At 36.6% G+C, this 20,602-nt stretch overlaps 2 protein-coding genes across 3 annotated transcripts; both read right to left on the bottom strand.

Moving 5' to 3' along the window:
- Nucleotides 1-959: 959 nt before the first annotated feature.
- Nucleotides 960-7,791, bottom strand: LOC563925 (uncharacterized). The gene is made up of 9 exons (XM_021475892.3): nt 7,594-7,791; nt 5,563-6,165; nt 4,407-4,586; nt 4,122-4,219; nt 3,975-4,025; nt 2,912-3,293; nt 2,657-2,833; nt 2,434-2,563; nt 960-2,341 (listed from the first exon to the last, which is right to left on the bottom strand). The coding sequence occupies exons 1-9, from the start codon at nt 7,751-7,753 to the stop codon at nt 2,332-2,334; spliced, it is 1,791 nt and encodes a 596-aa protein (XP_021331567.3). The 5' UTR covers nt 7,754-7,791; the 3' UTR covers nt 960-2,331.
- An 848-nt stretch (nt 7,792-8,639) lies between these two features.
- Nucleotides 8,640-17,212, bottom strand: LOC137488004 (uncharacterized). Of its 2 annotated transcripts, XM_073954318.1 has the most exons (10): nt 17,015-17,212; nt 15,009-15,593; nt 14,736-14,903; nt 13,579-13,758; nt 13,294-13,391; nt 13,141-13,191; nt 12,078-12,459; nt 11,823-11,999; nt 11,479-11,608; nt 8,640-11,386 (listed from the first exon to the last, which is right to left on the bottom strand). In XM_073954318.1, the coding sequence occupies exons 1-10, from the start codon at nt 17,172-17,174 to the stop codon at nt 11,377-11,379; spliced, it is 1,941 nt and encodes a 646-aa protein (XP_073810419.1). In that variant the 5' UTR covers nt 17,175-17,212; the 3' UTR covers nt 8,640-11,376. The 2 variants fall into 2 exon arrangements, with proteins under 2 accessions (XP_073810419.1, XP_073810417.1); XM_073954316.1 differs by having other exon boundaries at nt 14,736-15,593.
- Nucleotides 17,213-20,602: the final 3,390 nt, after the last annotated feature.

Raw genomic sequence — 20,602 nt, 5'->3', positions numbered from 1 at the left:
AAACTCTTTATTACAGTTTAAATTGAGTCCTTGCACCCATCTGTACAACCTAAATAGATGTAGATGCTGTCACTTGTTCAAACAAAAGAGAAATTTTTAAGTTTGATTTGTCATCATTTTTGTTCAATTAATCTTTATTTCTATAGCGCTTTTACAATGTAGATTGTGTTAAAGCAGCTCAACAGATTATAGTAAATTGAATCTGTATCAGTCCAGTTTTCAGAGTTGAAGTTAATTCAGTTCAGTTAAGTTTCGTTTAATTTTGACAACTGAAAGTCGAAACGCTGAAGAGCAAATCCAAGCAAGCCAGTGGCAACAGTAGCGAGAAACAAAACATCACCAGTTGACGAAAATGAAGGAAACAAACTTCAAGAGAAAACAGGCTTTGTTGGGCACAACCTTTGTTCAGAGCTGCAGTCTAGGCACCAAAGGCTGGAGAACTACTGTAACTGAAGCCTTGAGTTTTGAGATCTTAAAGAGCAGGTTGGATTGTAGCGAGACTGGTTGTGAAGGTTGGTTAGATAAACAGGAGCTAGATTATTTAAAGCTTTATAGGTAAGAAGCAATATTTCATAATCAATACGGAACTTAACAGGCAGCCAGTGTAAGGAGCAGGCACATGCACACATTGGGCTGAACCGGTGCAGTGCACATGCCCTTTTTAGTCTTGGTTAGAAAGTGCCCTTCCAAAATGACTTACAGTACTATGAGTTTCTTCTGTTTTTCACAAAAGAAGACATTTTGGAAAATGCTGGAAACCTCTAACTATTGACTTCCATTGTATTTGTTTTCCTACTATGGACATCAGTGGTTACAGATCTTCAGATTTCTTTAAAGTGTCTTCTTTAGTGTTCAACAGAAGAAAAAAAAACTCATAGGTTTGGAAGCCCTTGAGTAAATAGTTAGGGAGAACTCTCTCTTTAATTGAGTAAGGAGTCATTTAGAAAAGTCACAGAAATGATTATCAGAGCTTCATTTTGATTCACATGATTTTATTTGAATTATTAACAATATATAAAAGCAATTCATTACAAAACAATTATGAACACTTAATTATAAAACAATCCCTTTCCCTTGTGACAGAACACCAGATTCATTGATGAGGTAGAAAATAGTTGATCAGATCTTTGATGACACTTTAGAGGAGAAAACTGTGTCAGCACTGGACTTCCTAATGGAGTTTTAGCATTAATTCAGTTCAATTCATCTTCATTTCTACAGCGCTTTTACAATGTGGATCGTGTCAAAGCAGCTTAACATAGAAGTAAATTGAAACTGTGCCAGTCCAGTTTTCAGAGTTCAAGTTCAGTTCAGTTCAGTTCAGTGTGGTTTAATTGTCACTGCTGAAAGTCCAAACACTAAAGAGCAAATCCATCGATGCGCAGCTCCACAAGTCCCAAACCAAGCAAGCCAGCGGCGACAGTGGCGAGGAACAAAACTTCACCAATTGACTAAAGTGAAGGAAAAAAACCTCGAGAGAAACCAGGCTTAGTTGGGCACGACCATTTCTCCTCTGGCCAAACGTCTTGTGCAGAGCTGCAGTCCAGGCACCATTAATTACCATTATTGTCATTAATTACTCGCCTCATGTCCTTATTTCAAATTTATGTTTATTTCATATTGAGAACACAAATGAAAACTTTTTAGATGAAATCTGAGAGCTCTCTGACCCTCAAACCGCACGTTCATAAGAGCACAGTGCACTGTATGTGTGTAGCACTGCTGACGTTTAACCCAGAGGCCTGCGCGACTTCCTCTCATTTAAACAAAGCGTGGGCACATCTGAGGTAAACATCAGCAGTGCGACACACATACAGCGCAGGACAGAGCTCTCATGGTTTGATGAAGTTTTCTGGGATTTAAACATTTCTTCATTCTTGTGGTTTATGGAGGATCAGAGAGTTCTCGCAGTTCATCTCAAATATTTTCACAAGTTTTCTGAAGATGAAGAAAGCTGTCAGGGGTTTGGAGCTACAGCTGTCATTTTTAAGTGAAACTTCTTTCATGCAGAAAGAAAAAGACAAAAATAATAAAACAGAAATAATGACTTCAGAAGTTCTGTACTGCACTGTATGTGTGTCACACTGCTGATGTTTAACCCAGAGGCCTGCGCGACTTCCTCTCATTTAAACAAAGCGTGGGCACATCTGAGGTAAACGTCAGCAGTGCGACACACATACAGCGCAGGACAGAGCTCTCTTCAACACACGTCATGAACTGACACTGAAGAAAAGTAAGGTCTTGGGGGTTTGGAATGACATGAGGGAGTAATTAATAACTTTAACAGTCTTGTGAATGTCTGGAAATGGTGCTCTCCTCCTCCTCGCTTCTTTAGTTTTTTCTAAAAATGAAGAAAAACAATCAGAAATAAGACAAAGTTATTTAAACAGTAATATGAAAGGCTGTGAAATAAAACTCTGTGTGTTCCTCTACCTCCTCTTGTATAACTGCTTCACAGGATTTGGGGTCGTTGGATTGAACCAGCAGTGCTCTTCTACCTGGTGTAACTGTAGCCGTTTAGCTGGATTACGGATCAAACACTGGGAAATCAGGTCCACGCATGCTGAAAAGTGTCACAGAGAGTGTGAAATATGTCTGCATACTCAACATTCATGAACGTCTTTAAATCTCAGATTGTTCAGAGGTGTCTGCTTACCTGTGGATAACCTGGGGTGTATCTGAATTGCGCCAAACATTATTGACTGTCTGTTATTGAAGGCCAGTCGTCCATGCATTATTTCATACAGCATAATGCCTATTGTCCAGACGTATGCCGGGTTAGCATGGAATACACGACACCTCAAAGCCTCAGGTGGCATGCCATGTCCAGCTCCTGTAAGAGAGACATTTCCAGAATTCAGTCATGAGACAATACTGTGAGCAAAGAAACTAACACAAAATTCCAACTCACCTCGATAGTCACTTTTGTTGAAAGGCTTTTGGGTAATTGGCTGAGCACAACCAAAGTCGATCAATTTGAGCTCTAGTCGGGGTAGAGTCACCAGGATGTTCGCTGTGTGTATATCCCCATGGAAAACTCCACGCTCAGTGCAGAACATTATAGCTCGGATCAACTGACGCATTAACTGGCGTGCTTGGTTTTCCTCAATGTCCACTGTGTCTTTGATGTACTGAAGCAAGGTCTGGTATGACTCTGCGTACTCCAGAATGAGAACAAAGTTGTCCTCAACCTCAAGCCAGTTGTGTAATCTGATGATGTTTGGACATCGCGGAGCATTCATCAACCTAAGCATCATTGCCACTTCTGCAAGCACAGGTGTGGAATGACCATCCTAGAAAGAAAACAGATTTCAAAGACATTAACAAAGCAGAATGGCACAAAGTACAGTAACACATACTTCACTATGTGAATAATCACTCAGCTTCATGTTCTGACACATTTTTGCTTGCATTTGAGCATTCAGTCATGCAGTTTAAGCTAAAAGAGGACTCTACATGTGTGTGTTCTGTCTGTCTCTGAGGCTGAGCACATGCACACAACAGCACAAGAGCTCTTAAGCACTTCTGAATGACTTATATACACTCGAATAAATCAAGCACATCCCATGCTGCAAAAGTCCCGCTACTTGATTTCCCTGATTTCCAGCTTTGTGTAGAAATGAATGCAGACTGCTTTACTAGGGGCCGGGATATGAATCAATGATCATTTTAACCTCCATTAATGTTAAATGAATTTTAATTCATTCTACAGCCCGACATTCATGTGTTCATAACTTGTCTCTGGGTTTATTTCTTCTGCTGAACACAAAAGAAGATATTTTGAAGAAAGTTGAAAACCAGTAAACATTGACCTCAAAAGTATTTTCTTTTTCTACAATAGAGGTCAGTGGCTACCTGTTTCCAACATATCTGCTTTTGAGTTCAGTTTAAAGTGGTCCAGACAGGTACAGGACAAGTGAAGGATGAGTAAATGCTCAGCACATTTTCACTGTTGTGTGAATTAATCAACTTACAACGTCCAGATAACGGTCCTGTTGACTCTTCACCATGCACTTCAGGGCAACCTGTGGAAAAACAAATTAAATTAAAGCCAACAAATTATTTATATTTATTAATCAGGAGGAAAATGTTGACTGAATTTTAAAAAAGTAGTTCTCTACCTTTACTCTTTTACTGCGTTTGTGAGATGCCACATACACCTGGCCAAAAGCTCCTTCTCCAATCAGGTCTCCGACTTCAAACTGAGTCAGATCGAGTCCTGAAAAACAGAAAAAAGCAAGGAGATTTACTTGGATTGTCTGGTATGAAACTGATCAAATATATGACTCCTGTCCTTTAAATCAGGACCTAATGCAATGATCTAAAAGCAGTAACTTCTATCAGAAATGCAGGAGTAAATTGATTAATAATCTATATTAATTATGAATTACAGAATGATGACTTACCCCGAGTGAGCCCAGAAGCCTCCTCAGGACCCTGGCCTGGCAGACATACTGACTCAAGGTCTGGCTCTGACTCTGGCTCAGGCTGTGGCGTAAAATGCAGGAAAGGGAGCTTTGCAGCCTTCCATGCTCTCTTAAAGAAAGCAGAGACTCTTTTCCCTTTCCTTCCTTTCTTGGGGTTTTCTAAAATGAAGAAAACAAACAGAAACATCTCCATGAACAAAGCTGCAGCTACAGTGCTCAGAACATTCATATATGCCAGGGGTGGCCAACCCTGTTCCTGGAGAGCCACCTTCCTGCAGATTTCAGTTGCTCCCCATATTAAACACACCTGAACCAATTAATTAGGACCTGAACACCACGTGATAATTACAGGCAGGTGTGTTTGACATGGGTTGCAACTGAAATCTGCAGGAAGGTGGCTCTCCAGGAACAGGGTTGGCCACCCCTGATATGGGTTGTTGCTAGAGCGGATACGTTTGCGGCCGGAAGTTAACGAAAATTATTTCTATTATTTATTAAATTTCTCATTTGTTGTATTTTATTAACGTCTACCCCCACCCCAACCCTAAACCCAACCGTTACAGTAATGTAAAAACTGCAGTTGTACCGAGTATTAGTTATGTTATCTATTAAATTACCCAATAAAATTTATTTTTTAACGCCTACCCCCACCCCAACCCTAAACCCAACCCTCACAGTACTGTAAAAATATTAATTATTGTTATACAGTGTCAAAAAAAATGCTACTTTATTAATGTGCATATTGCACTTCCGGCTGGCCGCATATCCGATCTAGACTTTACCCCTGATATATGCTTTACATTTATCCATTTCTCAGTGAATATGGGTAATATATAGTAATATACATTGATGCATTTGAACAAAACTGATTTAGTAAACAGATTTATTTATTAAAATAATATTTTAGTCACAGAATATTTTTAGAAATGGAAAGATATTAGAATATAGAATATTGTAAAGCAATAAATTTAAATGAGAGATTTGTGGGGGTGTACTCATATATGTTTAGCACTGTAATAATTAATACACAACCAACAGTACAACAAATGACACTGACTGATTTAGAAACTAAAAACAACAAAGAGTAAAAATAACAGATGGCAAAATAAAATGAACCAAATTCAGGATGACTCACCATCAGTCCCATCAATTTTAGAGGGGTCTTGAACAGACGGAGGCGACTCAGGACTGACCGAATCTGCATCCGTCATTTTCTTAATATTGGAGGGGCCCGGAACACTCAAGGGCTGAGGATCTTCACAGACCTGGACTGGCGGACGCATCTGCTCAGGGTCAACATGATCTGCGATGGTCGTTGACTGGATCCTGGATGGTCCTGGAACAGCCAACGACTCGAGACTGTCGCAGACCTGGACTGGCGGACGCATCTGCTCAGTGTCAACATGACCTGTGAGGGCCGTTGAGGACTCAGGACGGGCCCGATCTGCATTCGGCACATCTGCTGTTTGCTTGATCCTGGAGGGGCCCGGAACACTCAACGGCTGAGGTTCTTCACAGACCTGGCCTGGCAGCAACACCGGCTCAGGGTCTGCATGTGCTGCGACGGTCCTGGAGGGACCTGGAACAGGCAGGTGCTCGAAATAGTCGTTATCTGACTGTGGTTCAAAGGGAACCACTCTGCTCTGGTCACAGCTAAGGAAAGGGCGCTTTGCAGCCTTCCATACTCTCTTAAAGAAAGCAGAGACTTTTTTCCCTTTCCTCCTTTTCTCTGGGTTTTCTGAAGTAAAGGAAATGAACAGGGAAACATTAGAAAACTCTTTAACCACAAGTTTAAAATAGACAAACTGCTGAAAATAAGACATATAAAAGACAATCACACAAAAGAAACATCAACAATAAATGTACAATTATAATAGAAAATGTTTGAAAACTACAATAACTACGTGGAATTGCGAATCATTTCTATGACGTAAAAGGACAAATACAACCTGACAAATAGTCGGTAAGTCATCCATTTTAGACATTAGGAAAAATCCTAGAAGCAACTGTTTTACAAAAATAAACATTTCACTCCTGCTCATACGAAATGCAAACTATTATAATAACTCATTTTTTGATTTTTCAAAGTTCTGAGTTATAGAATATTTTATTATAGTTATAGTTTGAGCTATTTAACAATCACCATCACAATGTTTAATCAAATTTATAAAGCCTTTTATTTTTTGTCAGTGGGTGCCACATCTACATCGACATTCTTCAATCAAGCACCACTTCTCCACCACAAAACAATTATAAAAACAAAATCCATATTTTTGCAGCTTTCCATTAGCAATCGTCAAACTCAAAGTGAACAATTTCTCACGCTCTGGATCTTCAGTTAAGAAATCTGTGAGTAAATTATAACTTAAAACATTTAGCAATCAGTCTTAGAATTCCAAATGAAAAGAGAAGTCTTGCTCCAGAACTTCAGTTACAGAAACAGAGCTATACACATTTATTATTATGGAGGAAAAGTTGGGTTTATGTTTGTTAATTTAACTGTCTCCATGTTGTTTACCATGCTAATTTGAACATTGGGTGTGAAATAGCATGTAAGTCATGTAAGTAAGACTTCAAATCAACGTTACAATGATTAATTGACAGTAAACAATGTTGTAGAATGATAGTAATTTGGCTGTTAATATGATTTCCCCATTTAGAATTTGAAACAATATTTCTGTTACTATATTTTTAAGAAGAAAGTCAGAATGTGTGAATATAAAACCAACTTTCCCTTAATTGTATTAATTTATCCCTGCTTAAACCAATAAAAGCCTTAAATATAATATTCTCACTCAGTTTGCTCAAATATAACAAATATTCCTCCACACCATCAAAAACTAAGAAAATTACTGCGTAGGTCTACACATAGAGTTTAAATTAAAGTATTAGAATGTTTTTTGTATCAGTAACGTTAGCGAGGCACAATTTCTGTTGAGTGGAAAGGAGAAACTTTAAAGCCAGAATGTCAATACATAAAATGGCAGCAGGCCTCAATCACAAAGTCAGAAAATATACAATATACACGAAATCATTACAATCACGAGAGGTTGAATATTTGCCTCTTAAGTCGGTAAGCTTCGTTATATGGCGATATATTATTATTTTTATAGTGTTTATTAAATAATAGGTGGGAATACACCGTTTTTGTAAACTCTCATCTCACCTGTTGGGCTTCTCGTCGTGGTACAAGGTGTAGGAGAAGCCATCGTGTCACTCTGATGATTATTCTTGACAAAGTCAGTCGTGATCTTTTTAACTCGATGAAAAAACACAGTTGACTTATTATTTTCCATTTGAGACGCAAAACAAGTCGCTAAAGTCATTAAATCACTGTTCACTGTACTCGTTCGTTTGTCACTCTGAGGAATTCTGTCGGCTATGACGTAACGGCCTTCTCCTCGTTCTATTTATTCGTCATGAGATTGCTTCTTCCAGACACTTACAGCTTCAAGATATTATTTGTTACTATGAAGGTAAAACTGATATATCAGAGAACCACATTATTAACTTTTTTATTTTGTATGGAAAATATTTTATTCACAAACAAAAATTCTCCAATTCGCAGCCTTCTTTTTCACATTTTTTAATTGAAATTGATGTTTTTATTAGCTAAATCTCTTAGACTAGTTAATAACAAGAAAAGTGATATATTCTTGGATTATTATGATAAATATTTTTGAAATATCAAGGATACATAAATCCTTGTTTCCTCTTGCTGTATCTGAGTTATGTATCTCTGTTTAAATAAATGTTTTTCTCTCTTTTGTTTCTCTTTTAATTAAATTGATAATAATAATAATTAATTATATATATATATATATATATATATATATATATATATATATATATATATATATATATATATATATATATATATATGTGTGTGTGTGTGTGTGTGTGTGTGTGTGTGTGTGTGTGTGTGTGTGTGTGTGTTTATATTATTTATCCTGATCTGTTATTATCAGTTTTTTGTGCAAAATTGGATTTTGTATCTTTGTTATTGAAGTCAATAAAAAATTAAAAAATAAATAAAACAAATTTGTCATCAGTGAGGTGATATTTTACTAAAGCATATAAACATGTATTAAAGTTGTTTATCACAGTCAATATTAAGTGGACATTAGTGTTTTAAACATAAAAGATTGAATAAGAAATATGAAGGGTTGGGCTAAAATAGTCCATAAATTATCAGTCCACAAAAGAAAGAAAAAAATGTATTAGGATTTATTGGACAAATAACAAACTGGTAGGCACAAATAACCTCACTAGTCAGAAATTGGCCATCTGAATAATAAAACAATAACAATAATAATTAGAATAATGTCCTTCGTTTTTATGCTTCTCTTGTAAATTAGTAAAATTCTTCTTTGACATAAAATATAATCGCTAAAATATTATTATTATCAGTGGATTTTACTTATTATATAAAACTCTATTTAAAACGTATTGATTTATGGAGGCTTTTGGTGCTGGACACTTTTTTGCTTCTCGTTTTGTTAAACAATTCACGTCACGTCATGGTTAAAAAGTAGTACCAAAATGAAAAGTCAAATCCGGTCCACTTAAACCTGAACGACTTGTAATGACGTAATACTTTTTGATTGTTTATACTTATTTAAACTCTTTATTACAGTTTAAATTGAGTCCTTGCACCCATCTGTACAACCTAAATAGATGTAGATGCTGTCACTTGTTCAAACAAAAGAGAAATTTTTAAGTTTGATTTGTCATCATTTTTGTTCAATTAATCTTTATTTCTATAGCGCTTTTACAATGTAGATTGTGTTAAAGCAGCTCAACAGATTATAGTAAATTGAATCTGTATCAGTCCAGTTTTCAGAGTTGAAGTTAATTCAGTTCAGTTAAGTTTCGTTTAATTTTGACAACTGAAAGTCGAAACGCTGAAGAGCAAATCCAAGCAAGCCAGTGGCAACAGTAGCGAGAAACAAAACATCACCAGTTGACGAAAATGAAGGAAACAAACTTCAAGAGAAAACAGGCTTTGTTGGGCACAACCTTTGTTCAGAGCTGCAGTCTAGGCACCAAAGGCTGGAGAACTACTGTAACTGAAGCCTTGAGTTTTCGAGATCTTAAAGAGCAGGTTGGATTGTAGCGAGACTGGTTGTGAAGGTTGGTTAGATAAACAGGAGCTAGATTATTTAAAGCTTTATAGGTAAGAAGCAATATTTTATAATCAATACAGAACTTAACAGGCAACCAGTGTAAGGAGCAGGCACGTGCACACATTGGGCTGAACCTGTGCAGTGCACATGCCCTTTTTAGTCTTGGTTAGAAAGTGCCCTTCCAAAATGACTTACAGTACTATGAGTTTCTTCTGTTTTTTACTAAAGAAGACATTTTGGAAAATGCTGGAAACCTGTAACTATTGACTTCCATTGTATTTGTTTTCCTACTATGGACATCAGTGGTTACAGGTTCTCAGATTTCTTTAAAGTATCTTCTTTAGTGTTCAACAGAAGAAAAAAAAACTCATAGGTTTGGAAGCACTTGAGTAAATAGTTTAGGGAGAACTCTCTCTTTAATTGAGTAAGGAGTCATTTAGAAAAGTCACAGAAATGATTATCAGAGCTTCAGTTTGATTCACATGGTTTTATTGAATTATTAACAACATATAAAAGCAATTCATTACAAAACAATTATGAACACTTAATTATAAAACAATCCCTTTCCCTTGTGACAGAACACCAGATTCATTGATGAGGTAGAAAATAGTTGAGCAGATCTTTGATGACACTTTAGAGGAGAAAACTGTGACAGCACTGGACTTCCTAATGGAGTTTTAGCATTAATTCAGTTCAATTCATCTTCATTTCTACAGCGCTTTTACAATGTGGATCGTGTCAAAGCAGCTTAACATAGAAGTAAATTGAAACTGTGTCAGTCCAGTTTTCAGAGTTCAAGTTCAGTTCAGTTCAGTTCAGTGTGGTTTAATTGTCACTGCTGAAAGTCCAAACACTAAAGAGCAAATCCATCGATGCGCAGCTCCACAAGTCCCAAACCAAGCAAGCCAGCGGCGACAGTGGCGAGGAACAAAACTTCACCAATTGACTAAAGTGAAGGAAAAAAACCTCGAGAGAAACCAGGCTCAGTTGGGCACGACCATTTCTCCTCTGGCCAAACGTCTTGTGCAGAGCTGCAGTCCAGGCACCATTAATTACCATTATTGTCATTAATTACTCGCCTCATGTCCTTAGTTCAAATTCATGTTTACTTCATATTGAGAACACAAATAAAAACATTTTAGATGAAATCTGAGAGCTCTCTGACCCTCAAACCGCACGTTCATAAGAGCACAGGGCACTGTATGTGTGTCGCACTGCTGACGTTTAACCCAGGGGCCTGCGCGACTTCCTCTCATTTAAACAAAGCGTGGGCACATCCAAGGTAAACATCAGCAGTGCGACACACATACAGCGCAGGACAGAGCTCTCATGGTTTGATGAAGTTTTCTGGGATTTAAACATTTCTTCATTCTTGTGGTTTATGGAGGATCAGAGAGTTCTCGCAGTTCATCTCAAATATTTTCACTTTTTTTCTGAAGATGAAGAAAGGTGTCAGGGGTTTGGAGCTACAGCTGTCATTAAGTGAAACTTCTTTCATGCAGAAAGAAAAAGACAAAAATAATAAAACAGAAATAATGACTTCAGAAGTTCTGTACTGCACTGTATGTGTGTCACACTGCTGATGTTTAACCCAGAGGCCTGCGCGACTTCCTCTCATTTAAACAAAGCGTGGGCACATCTGAGGTAAACGTCAGCAGTGCGACACACATACAGCGCAGGACAGAGCTCTCTTCAACACACGTCATGAACTGACACTGAAGAAAAGTAAGGTCTTAGGGGTTTGGAATGACATGAGGGAGTAATTAATAACTTTAACAGTCTTGTGAATGTCTGGAAATGGTGCTCTCCTCCTCCTCACTTCTTTAGTTTTTTCTAAAAATGAAGAAAAACAATCAGAAATAAGACAAAGTTGTTTAAGCAGTAATATGAAAGGCTGTCAAATAAAACTCTGTGTGTTCCTCTACCTCCTCTTGTATAACTGCTTCACAGGATTTGGGGTCGTTGGATTGAACCAGCAGTGCTCTTCTACCTGGTGTAACTGTAGCCGTTTAGCTGGATTACGGATCAAACACTGGGAAATCAGGTCCACGCATGCTGAAAAGTGTCACAGAGAGTGTGAAATATGTCTGCATACTCAACATTCATAAACGTCTTTAAATCTTACAACATCAAATGTTACAAAACATCCACAATTGAGTGACTTTAATATCTACAGGTCCTGTAAGCATTATATTTAATCCATTTGACTTATGACTGACATGTTTGATTCTGTCACTGAGGCTGAGATTGTTCAGAGCTGTCTGCTTACCTGTGGATAACCTGGGGTGTATCTGAATTGCGCCAAACATTATTGACTGTCTGTTATTGAAGGCCAGTCGTCCATGCATTATTTCATACAGCATAATGCCTATTGTCCAGACGTATGCCGGGTTAGCATGGAATACACGACACCTCAAAGCCTCAGGTGGCATGCCATGTCCAGCTCCTGTAAGAGAGACATTTCCAGAATTCAGTCATGAGACAATACTGTGAGCAAAGAAACTAATACAAAATGCCAACTCACCTCGATAGTCACTTTTGTTGAAAGGCTTTTGGGTAATTGGCTGAGCACAACCAAAGTCGATCAATTTGAGCTCTAATCGGGGTAGAGTCACCAGGATGTTCGCTGTGTGTATATCCCCATGGAAAACTCCACGCTCAGTGCAGAACATTATAGCTCGGATCAACTGACGCATTAACTGGCGTGCTTGGTTTTCCTCAATGTCCGCTGTGTCTTTGATGTACTGAAGCAAGGTCTGGCATGACTCTGCGTACTCCAGAATGAGAACAAAGTTGTCCTCAATCTCAAGCCAGTTGTGTAATCTGATGATGTTTGGACATCGGGGAGCTTTCATCAACCTAAGCATCATTGCCACTTCTGCAAGCACAGGTGTGGAATGACCATCCTAGAAAGAAAACAGATTTCAAAGACATTAACAAAGCAGAATGGCACAAAGTACAGAAACACGAACTTCACTATGTGAATAATCACTAAGCTTCATGTTCTGACACATTTTTGCTTGCATTTGAGCATTCAGTCATGCAGTTTAAGCTAAAAGAGGACTCTACATGTGTGTGTTCTGTCCGTCTCTGAGGCTGAGCACATGCACACAACAGCACAAGAGCTCTTAAGCACTTCTGAATGACTCGTATACACTCGAATAAATCAAGCACATCCCATGCTGCAAAAGTCCCGCTACTTGATTTCCCTGATTTCCAGCTTTGTGTAGAAATGAATGCAGACTGCTTTACTAGGGGCCGGGATATGAATCAATGATCATTTTAACCTCCATTAATGTTAAATGAATTTTAATTCATTCTACAGCCCGACATTCGTGTGTTCATAACTTGTCTCTGGATTTATTTCTTCTGCTGAAGACAAAAGAAGATATTTTGAAGAATGTTGAAAACCAATAAGCATTGACCTCAAAAGTATTTTATTTTTCTACAATAGAAGTCAATGGCTACCTGTTTCCAACATATCTGCTTTTGAGTTCAGTTTAAAGTGGTCCAGACAGGTACGGGAGAAGTGAAGGATGAGTAAACGCTTAGCACATTTTCACTGTTGTGTGAATTAATCAACTTACAACGTCCAGATAACGGTCCTGTTGACTCTTCACCATGCACTTCAGGGCAACCTGCGGAAAAACAACAACAAATTAAATTAAAGCCAACAAATTATTTATATTTATTAATCAGGAGGAAAATGTTGACTGAATTTTAAAAAAGTAGTTCTCTACCTTTACTCTTTTACTGCGTTTGTGAGATGCCACATACACCTGGCCAAAAGCTCCTTCTCCAATCAGGTCTCCGACTTCAAACTGAGTCAGATCGAGTCCTGAAAAACAGAAAAAAGCAAGGAGATTTACTTGGATTGTCTGGTATGAAACTGATCAAATATATGACTCCTGTCCTTTAAATCAGGACCTAATGCAATGATCTAAAAGCAGTAACTTCTATCAGAAATGCAGGAGTAAATTGATTAATAATCTATATTAATTATGAATTACAGAATGATGACTTACCAGGAGTGAGCCCAGAAGCCTCCTCAGGACCCTGGCCTGGCAGACATACTGACTCAAGGTCTGGCTCTGACTCTGGCTCAGGCTGTGGCGTAAAATGCAGGAAAGGGAGCTTTGCAGCCTTCCATGCTCTCTTAAAGAAAGCAGAGACTCTTTTCCCTTTCCTTCCTTTCTTGGGGTTTTCTAAAATGAAGAAAACAAACAGAAACATCTTCATGAACAAAGCTGCAGCTACAGTGCTCAAAACATTCATATATGCCAGGGGTGGCCAACCCTGTTCCTGGAGAGCCACCTTCCTGCAGATTTCAGTTGCTCCCCATATTAAACACACCTGAACCAATTAATTAGGACCTGAACACCTCGGGATAATTACAGCCAGGTGTGTTTGACATGGGTTGCAACTGAAATCTGCAGGAAGGTGGCTCTCCAGGAACAGGGTTGGCCACCCCTGATATGGGTTGTTGCTAGAGCGGATACGTTTGCGGCCGGAAGTTAACGAAAATTATTTCTATTATTTATTAAATTTCTCATTTGTTGTATTTTATTAACCTCTACCCCCACCCCAACCCTAAACCCAACAGTCACAGTAATGTAAAAACTGTAGTTGTACCGAGTATTAGTTATGTTATCTATTAAATTACCCAATAAAATTTATTTTTTAACGCCTACCCCCACCCCAACCCTAAACCCAACCCTCACAGTACTCTAAAAATATTAATTATTGTTATACAGTGTCAAAAAAAAATGCTACTTTATCAATGTGCATATTGCACTTCCGGCTGGCCGCATATCCGATCTAGACTTTACCCCTGATATATGCTTTACATTTATCCATTTCTCAGTGAATATGGGTAATATATAGTAATATATATTGATGCATTTGAACAAAACTAATTTAGTAAACAGATTTATTTATTAAAATAATATTTTAGTCACAGAACATTTTTAGAAATGGAAAAATATTAGAATATAGAAAATTGTAAAGCAATAAATTTAAATGAGAAATTTGTGGGGGTGTACTCATATATGTTTAGCACTGTAATAATTAATACACAACCAACAGTACAACAAATGACACTGTCTGATTTAGAAACTAAAAACAACAAAGAGTAAAAATAACAGATGGCAAAATAAAATGAACCAAATTCAGGATGACTCACCATCAGTCCCATCAATTTTAGAGGGGTCTTGAACAGACGGAGGCGACTCAGGACTGACCGAATCTGCATCCGTCATTTTCTTAATATTGGAGGGGCCCGGAACACTCAAGGGCTGAGGATCTTCACAGACCTGGACTGGCGGACGCATCTGCTCAGGGTCAACATGATCTGCGATGGTCGTTGACTGGATCCTGGATGGTCCTGGAACAGCCAACGACTCGAGACTGTCGCAGACCTGGACTGGCGGACGCATCTGCTCAGTGTCAACATGACCTGTGAGGGCCGTTGAGGACTCAGGACGGGCCCGATCTGCATTCGGCACATCTGCTGTTTGCTTGATCCTGGAGGGGCCCGGAACACTCAAGGGCTGAGGATCTTCACAGACCTGGACTAGCGGACGCATCTGCTCAGGGTCAACATGATCTGCGATGGTCGTTGGCTTGATCCTGGATGGTCCTGGAACAGCCAACGACTCGAGACTGTCGCAGACCTGGACTGGCGGACGCATCTGCTCAGTGTCAACATGACCTGTGAGGGCCGTTGAGGACTCAGGACGGGCCCGATCTGCATTCGGCACATCTGCTGTTTGCTTGATCCTGGAGGGGCCCGGAACACTCAACGGCTGAGGTTCTTCACAGACCTGGCCTGGCAGCAACACCGGCTCAGGGTCTGCATGTGCTGCGACGGTCCTGGAGGGACCTGGAACAGGCAGGTGCTCGAAATAGTCGTTATCTGACTGTGGTTCAAAGGGAACCACTCTGCTCTGGTCACAGCTAAGGAAAGGGCGCTTTGCAGCCTTCCATACTCTCTTAAAGAAAGCAGAGACTTTTTTCCCTTTCCTCCTTTTCTCTGGGTTTTCTGAAGTAAAGGAAATGAACAGGGAAACATTAGAAAACTCTTTAACCACAAGTTTAAAATAGACAAACTGCTGAAAATTAGACATATAAAAGACAATCACACAAAAGAAACATCAACAATAAATGTACAATTATAATAGAAAATGTTTGACAACTACAATAACTACGTGGAATTGCGAATCATTTCTATGACGTAAAAGGACAAATACAACCTGACAAATAGTCGGTAATTCATCCATTTTAGACATTAGGAAAAATCCTATAAGCAACTGTTTTGCAAAAATAAACATTTCACTTCTGCTCATACGAAATGCAAACTATTATAATAACTCATTTTTTGATTTTTCAAAGTTCTGAGTTATAGAATATTTTATTATAGTTATAGTTTGAGCTATTAACAATCACCATCACAATGTTTAATCAAATTTATAAAGCCTTTTATTTTTTTGTCAGTGGGTGCCACATCTACATCGACATTCTTCAATCAAGCACCACTTCTCCACCACAAAACAATTATAAAAACAAAATCCATATTTTTGCAGCTTTCCATTAGCAATCGTCAAACTCAAAGTGAACAATTTCTCACGCTCTGGATCTTCAGTTAAGAAATCTGTGAGTAAATTATAACTTAAAACATTTAGCAATCAGTCTTAGAATTCCAAATGAAGAGAAGTCTGGCTCCAGAACTTCAGTTAAAGAAACAGAGCTATACACATTTATTATTATGGAGGAAAAGTTGGGTTTATGTTTGTTAATTTAACTGTCTCCATGTTGTTTACCATGCTAATTTGAACATTGGGTGTGAAATAGCATGTAAGTAAGACTTCAAATCAACGTTACAACTAATTAATTGACAGTAAACAATGTTGTAGAATGATAGTAATTTGGCTGTTAATATGATTTTCCCATTTAGAATTTGAAACAATATTTCTGTTATTATATTTTTAAGAAGAAAGTCAGAATGTGTGAATATAAAACCAACTTTCCCTCAATTGTATTAATTTATCCCTGCTTAAACCAATAAAAGACTTTAATATAATATTCTCACTCAGTTTGCTCAAATATAACAAATATTCCTCCACACCATCAAAAACTAAGAAAATTACTGCGCAGGTCTACACATAGAGTTTAAATTAAAGTAATATTAGAATGTTTTTTTATTATTAACGTTAGCGAGGCACAATTTCTGTTGAGTGGAAAGGAGAAACTTTAAAGCCAGAATGTCAATACATAAAATGGCAGCAGGCCTCAATCACAAAGTCAGAAAATATACAATATACACGAAACCATTACAATCACGAGAGGTTGAATATTTGCCTCTTAAGTCGGTAAGCTTCGTTATATGGCGATAAATTATTATTTTTATAGTTTTTTATTAAATAATAGGTGGGAATACACCGTTTTTGTAAACTCTCATCTCACCTGTTGGGCTTCTCGTCGTGGTACAAGGTGTAGGAGAAGCCATCGTGTCACTCTGATGATTATTGTTGACAAAGTCAGTCGTGATCTTTTTAACTCGATGAAAAAACACAGTTGACTTATTATTTTCCATTTGAGACGCAAAACAAGTCGCTAAAGTCATTAAATCACTGTTCACTGTACTCGTTCGTTTGTCACTCTGAGGAATTCTGTCGGCTATGACGTAACGGCCTTCTCCTCGTTCTATTTATTCGTCATGAGATTGCTTCTTCCAGACACTTACAACTTCAAGATATTATTTGTTACTATGAAGGTAAAACTGATATATCAGAGAACCACATTAATAACTTTTTTATTTTGTATGGAAAATATTTTATTCACAAACAAAAATTCTCCAATTCGCAGCCTTCTTTTTCACATTTTTTAATTGAAATTGATCTTTTTATTAGCTAAATCTCTTAGACTAGTTAATAACAAGAAAAGTGATATATTCTTGGATTATTATGATAAATATTTTTGAAATTTTGAGTTATGTATCTGTTTAAATAAATGTTTTTCTCTCTTTTGTTTCTCTTTTAATTAAATTAATTATATACATATATATATATATATATATATATATATATATATATATATATATATATATATATATATATATAYAYATATATATATATATATATATATATATATACATATATATATATATATATATATATATATATATATATATATATATATATATATATATGTTTATATTATTTATCCTGATCTGTTATTATCATTGTTTTTTGTGCAAAATTGGATTTTGTATCTTTGTTATTGAAGTCAGTAAAAAATAAAGAAATAAATAAAAAAAAAATTTGTCATCAGTGAGGTGATATTTTACTAAAGCATATCAACATGTATTAAAGTTGTTTATCACAGTCAATATTAAGTGGACATTAGTGTTTTAAACATAAAAGATTGAATAAGAAATATGAAGGGTTGGGCTAAAATAGTCCATAAATCATCAGTCCACAAGAGAAAGAAAAAATGTATTATGATTTATTGGACAAATAACAAACTGTTATTATATATCTGAATAATAATAACATCTGAATAATAAATCATCTGAATAATAATAATTAGAATAATGTCCTTCCCTTTTTATGCTTCTCTTGTAAATTAGTAAAATTCTTCTTTGACATGAATATAATCGCTAAAATATTATCATTATCAGTGGATTTTACTTATTATATAAAACATTATTTAAAACGTATTGATTTATGGAGGCTTTTGGTGCTGGACACTTTTTTGTTTCTCGTTTTGTTAAACAATTCACGTCAGGGTTAAAAAGTAGTACCAAAATGAAAAGTCAAATCCGGTCCACTTAAACCTGAACGACTTTATGACGTTGTAGTCACCTGTAAACCACAATTAATACATTATTTGAGGATGCAATAGTGTTACAATTAAGCAAACTATTTATTGTGCATATAGTAACAGATTTACATCACTGTTAAACAGACACATCTAATAAGAATAAATAAAAAAACCAACAACACAGAAGTATAGACAACACAAGTGAAATTTTATTTTAGAGTCTTTATTTCTACTATTCTCCAGCTCTTCCTGGAAGGTGCTCGCTGTGTTCCTCCATTGCTGCATCTTTTTCTGTGCCTGTAGCATCTGGACTTCATCACTTCACATCATCTGAGGGAGGAGAATTTGATCCTTTGTATGATCCTAACAACTAAAAACTTACAACAGACCAAGACTTTTTGTCATGTTTCATGAATGCACAGTAATGTGCAGAGCAGGGCCGTGGACAGGGGGGTGGCCTGGTGGCTAGAGCCACTCCCCCTCTGCCCTCATTGGCTGAGGTGCCCCTTTCAGCCTGTAAATAAATAAAATTTTTCTGTTGTTGGAACACTTTGTTGACAAAAAAAATTCTCAAAAAACAATGCCTTTACAAAAAAGAAGACAGAGACAGATAGAGAAAGAACGAAGGAAGGCTGATAAAGGTAGTTTAACACTGAAAACATGGATTCAAAGCTCCAGCAGGTAAATCATTATACAGTATAAAACATTTAGCTGTGTTTATCTAATTAAGTAAGCCTATATTTTCCATTATAATCACTATAATCCAGGCTACAGCAAATCATTTTATTAAAACCATGTCAATAGTAGGCCTATAAATAGTAAAAAAATGCAATATTAATATTAAGTTTATTTTATTTAGTTTATATTAAGTTAATATAAATTTATGGTGTATAATATTAAATTAAACGGGTAATATTTATTTTTCCATTGAAGATGAGGAAGAAGCAGGTTCAAAAAGTAAGGGAGAGACCACTGAGCATGAGCTAAAATCAGTCAGGTAAGACTGTTAATCTGGAAGGGATATGCTAGAGTGTCATATAAGATAGATGGACATTTAAATAATTTAAATATTGTAAATGCTTTGTTATTCATTCTAAGATGAAACTGCCTCAGAGTCAACTCAGCAAAGTAAAGGTGATGGAGACAGAAAATGTTTAGATTGTCCATCCAACAGTAAATAGTTTGTTATTATCCGCAATGTGTAAATGTGAATCACATACATGTAAGATGAGCTTATCAAGATCTTTCAGGACAAAAAAAAAAAAAAGTTTTGTTGTTAAAGGTACAGGTAAATATAAAAATGTAAAATGGTAAATAGTTCTTAAATTATTACAGTGTACTGTTTTTTCTTTTAATTGTACTTTTACAACAAATAGAAAATTTGTATAAGCAAGAACCCACCCACTTAGTGCCCCTTTTTTTGGTTTGGGCCCCTGCCCCTCAAAATGTCTGTGCACGGCCCTGGTAAGGAGGATAAAATTGGGGTGATGTAGTCACACTTTCTAGGCCTGTGTGTGGATTTTCGAAAACCATCGTTAGCCAATTAAGGTTGCAAGTTTTGTCTTTACAAACATAGTTCGTTGATTTGGTTTGTCCCAAATCCGTGGTTCCAATGAACATTTGCAAACTGCGTCGTAGACTTGTATGCTTGCAACTACACCTCTGGAGCTGAAGTTAGAAACATAGTTTCCTGGCTGTGTTCTATTCCTAGTTATCTCCCTATGCCCTATTAATTTAAAACATTCTGACTATCTGTACTGTATATGATATGAGCCTGCTGGTTACAACATTTCTGCAGTGGTTTAAATGTGTCCAATTGTAAAAGTATTGTAAAAGTAGACTTTCCAAAAAGTAAAATAAATAAACAATATCCTACTTAATAATAATATTCATCATCATCATCATCATTAATATTCTTATTATAAAGTAGGATTTTTTTATTTCCTAATAAATAATAAATTTTATTTCTTAATAAATAGCCTCATTATTAATTTCTTTGATTTATTTATATATAAGAATGCGTGTTCGCTTTTGCAAATGATTATATGTTCATTTAGAATAGAATGTGTAATGTTCTCAATAATATTTGTAAAGGAAACAAGTCCTATGTGCCATTTACACACCTTTCAATTAATATGGAAAATGAGTGCATGTTTTTCCTAAAACTAATATTAGATTTTTTTTTGCATGTTAAACTATAATTTGCACAAAGAAATGATGGGGTTCTTC

This window comes from Danio rerio, chromosome 1 (genome assembly GCF_049306965.1).
Source record: "Danio rerio strain Tuebingen ecotype United States chromosome 1, GRCz12tu, whole genome shotgun sequence".
Taxonomy (NCBI): domain Eukaryota; kingdom Metazoa; phylum Chordata; class Actinopteri; order Cypriniformes; family Danionidae; genus Danio; species Danio rerio.
The sequence above is the reverse complement of the archived record's forward strand: the minus strand, read 5'-3'. Positions and strand labels throughout refer to the sequence as shown.

Coding starts and splice junctions, on each gene's coding strand:
- LOC563925 (XM_021475892.3), bottom strand. CDS start 7,753: ATGACTTTAGCGACTTGTTTTGCGTCTCAAATGGAAAATAATAAGTCA. Junction 4,220..4,406: donor GGCTTCTGGGCTCACTCGGG/GTAAGTCATCAT, acceptor TCTGTTTTTCAG/GACTCGATCTGACTCAGTTT. Junction 2,564..2,656: donor ACACCCCAGGTTATCCACAG/GTAAGCAGACAC, acceptor GACACTTTTCAG/CATGCGTGGACCTGATTTCC.
- LOC137488004 (XM_073954316.1), bottom strand. CDS start 17,174: ATGACTTTAGCGACTTGTTTTGCGTCTCAAATGGAAAATAATAAGTCA. Junction 13,759..14,735: donor TAAAATTGATGGGACTGATG/GTGAGTCATCCT, acceptor TCTTCATTTTAG/AAAACCCCAAGAAAGGAAGG. Junction 12,460..13,140: donor AGGACCGTTATCTGGACGTT/GTAAGTTGATTA, acceptor TTTTCTTTCTAG/GATGGTCATTCCACACCTGT.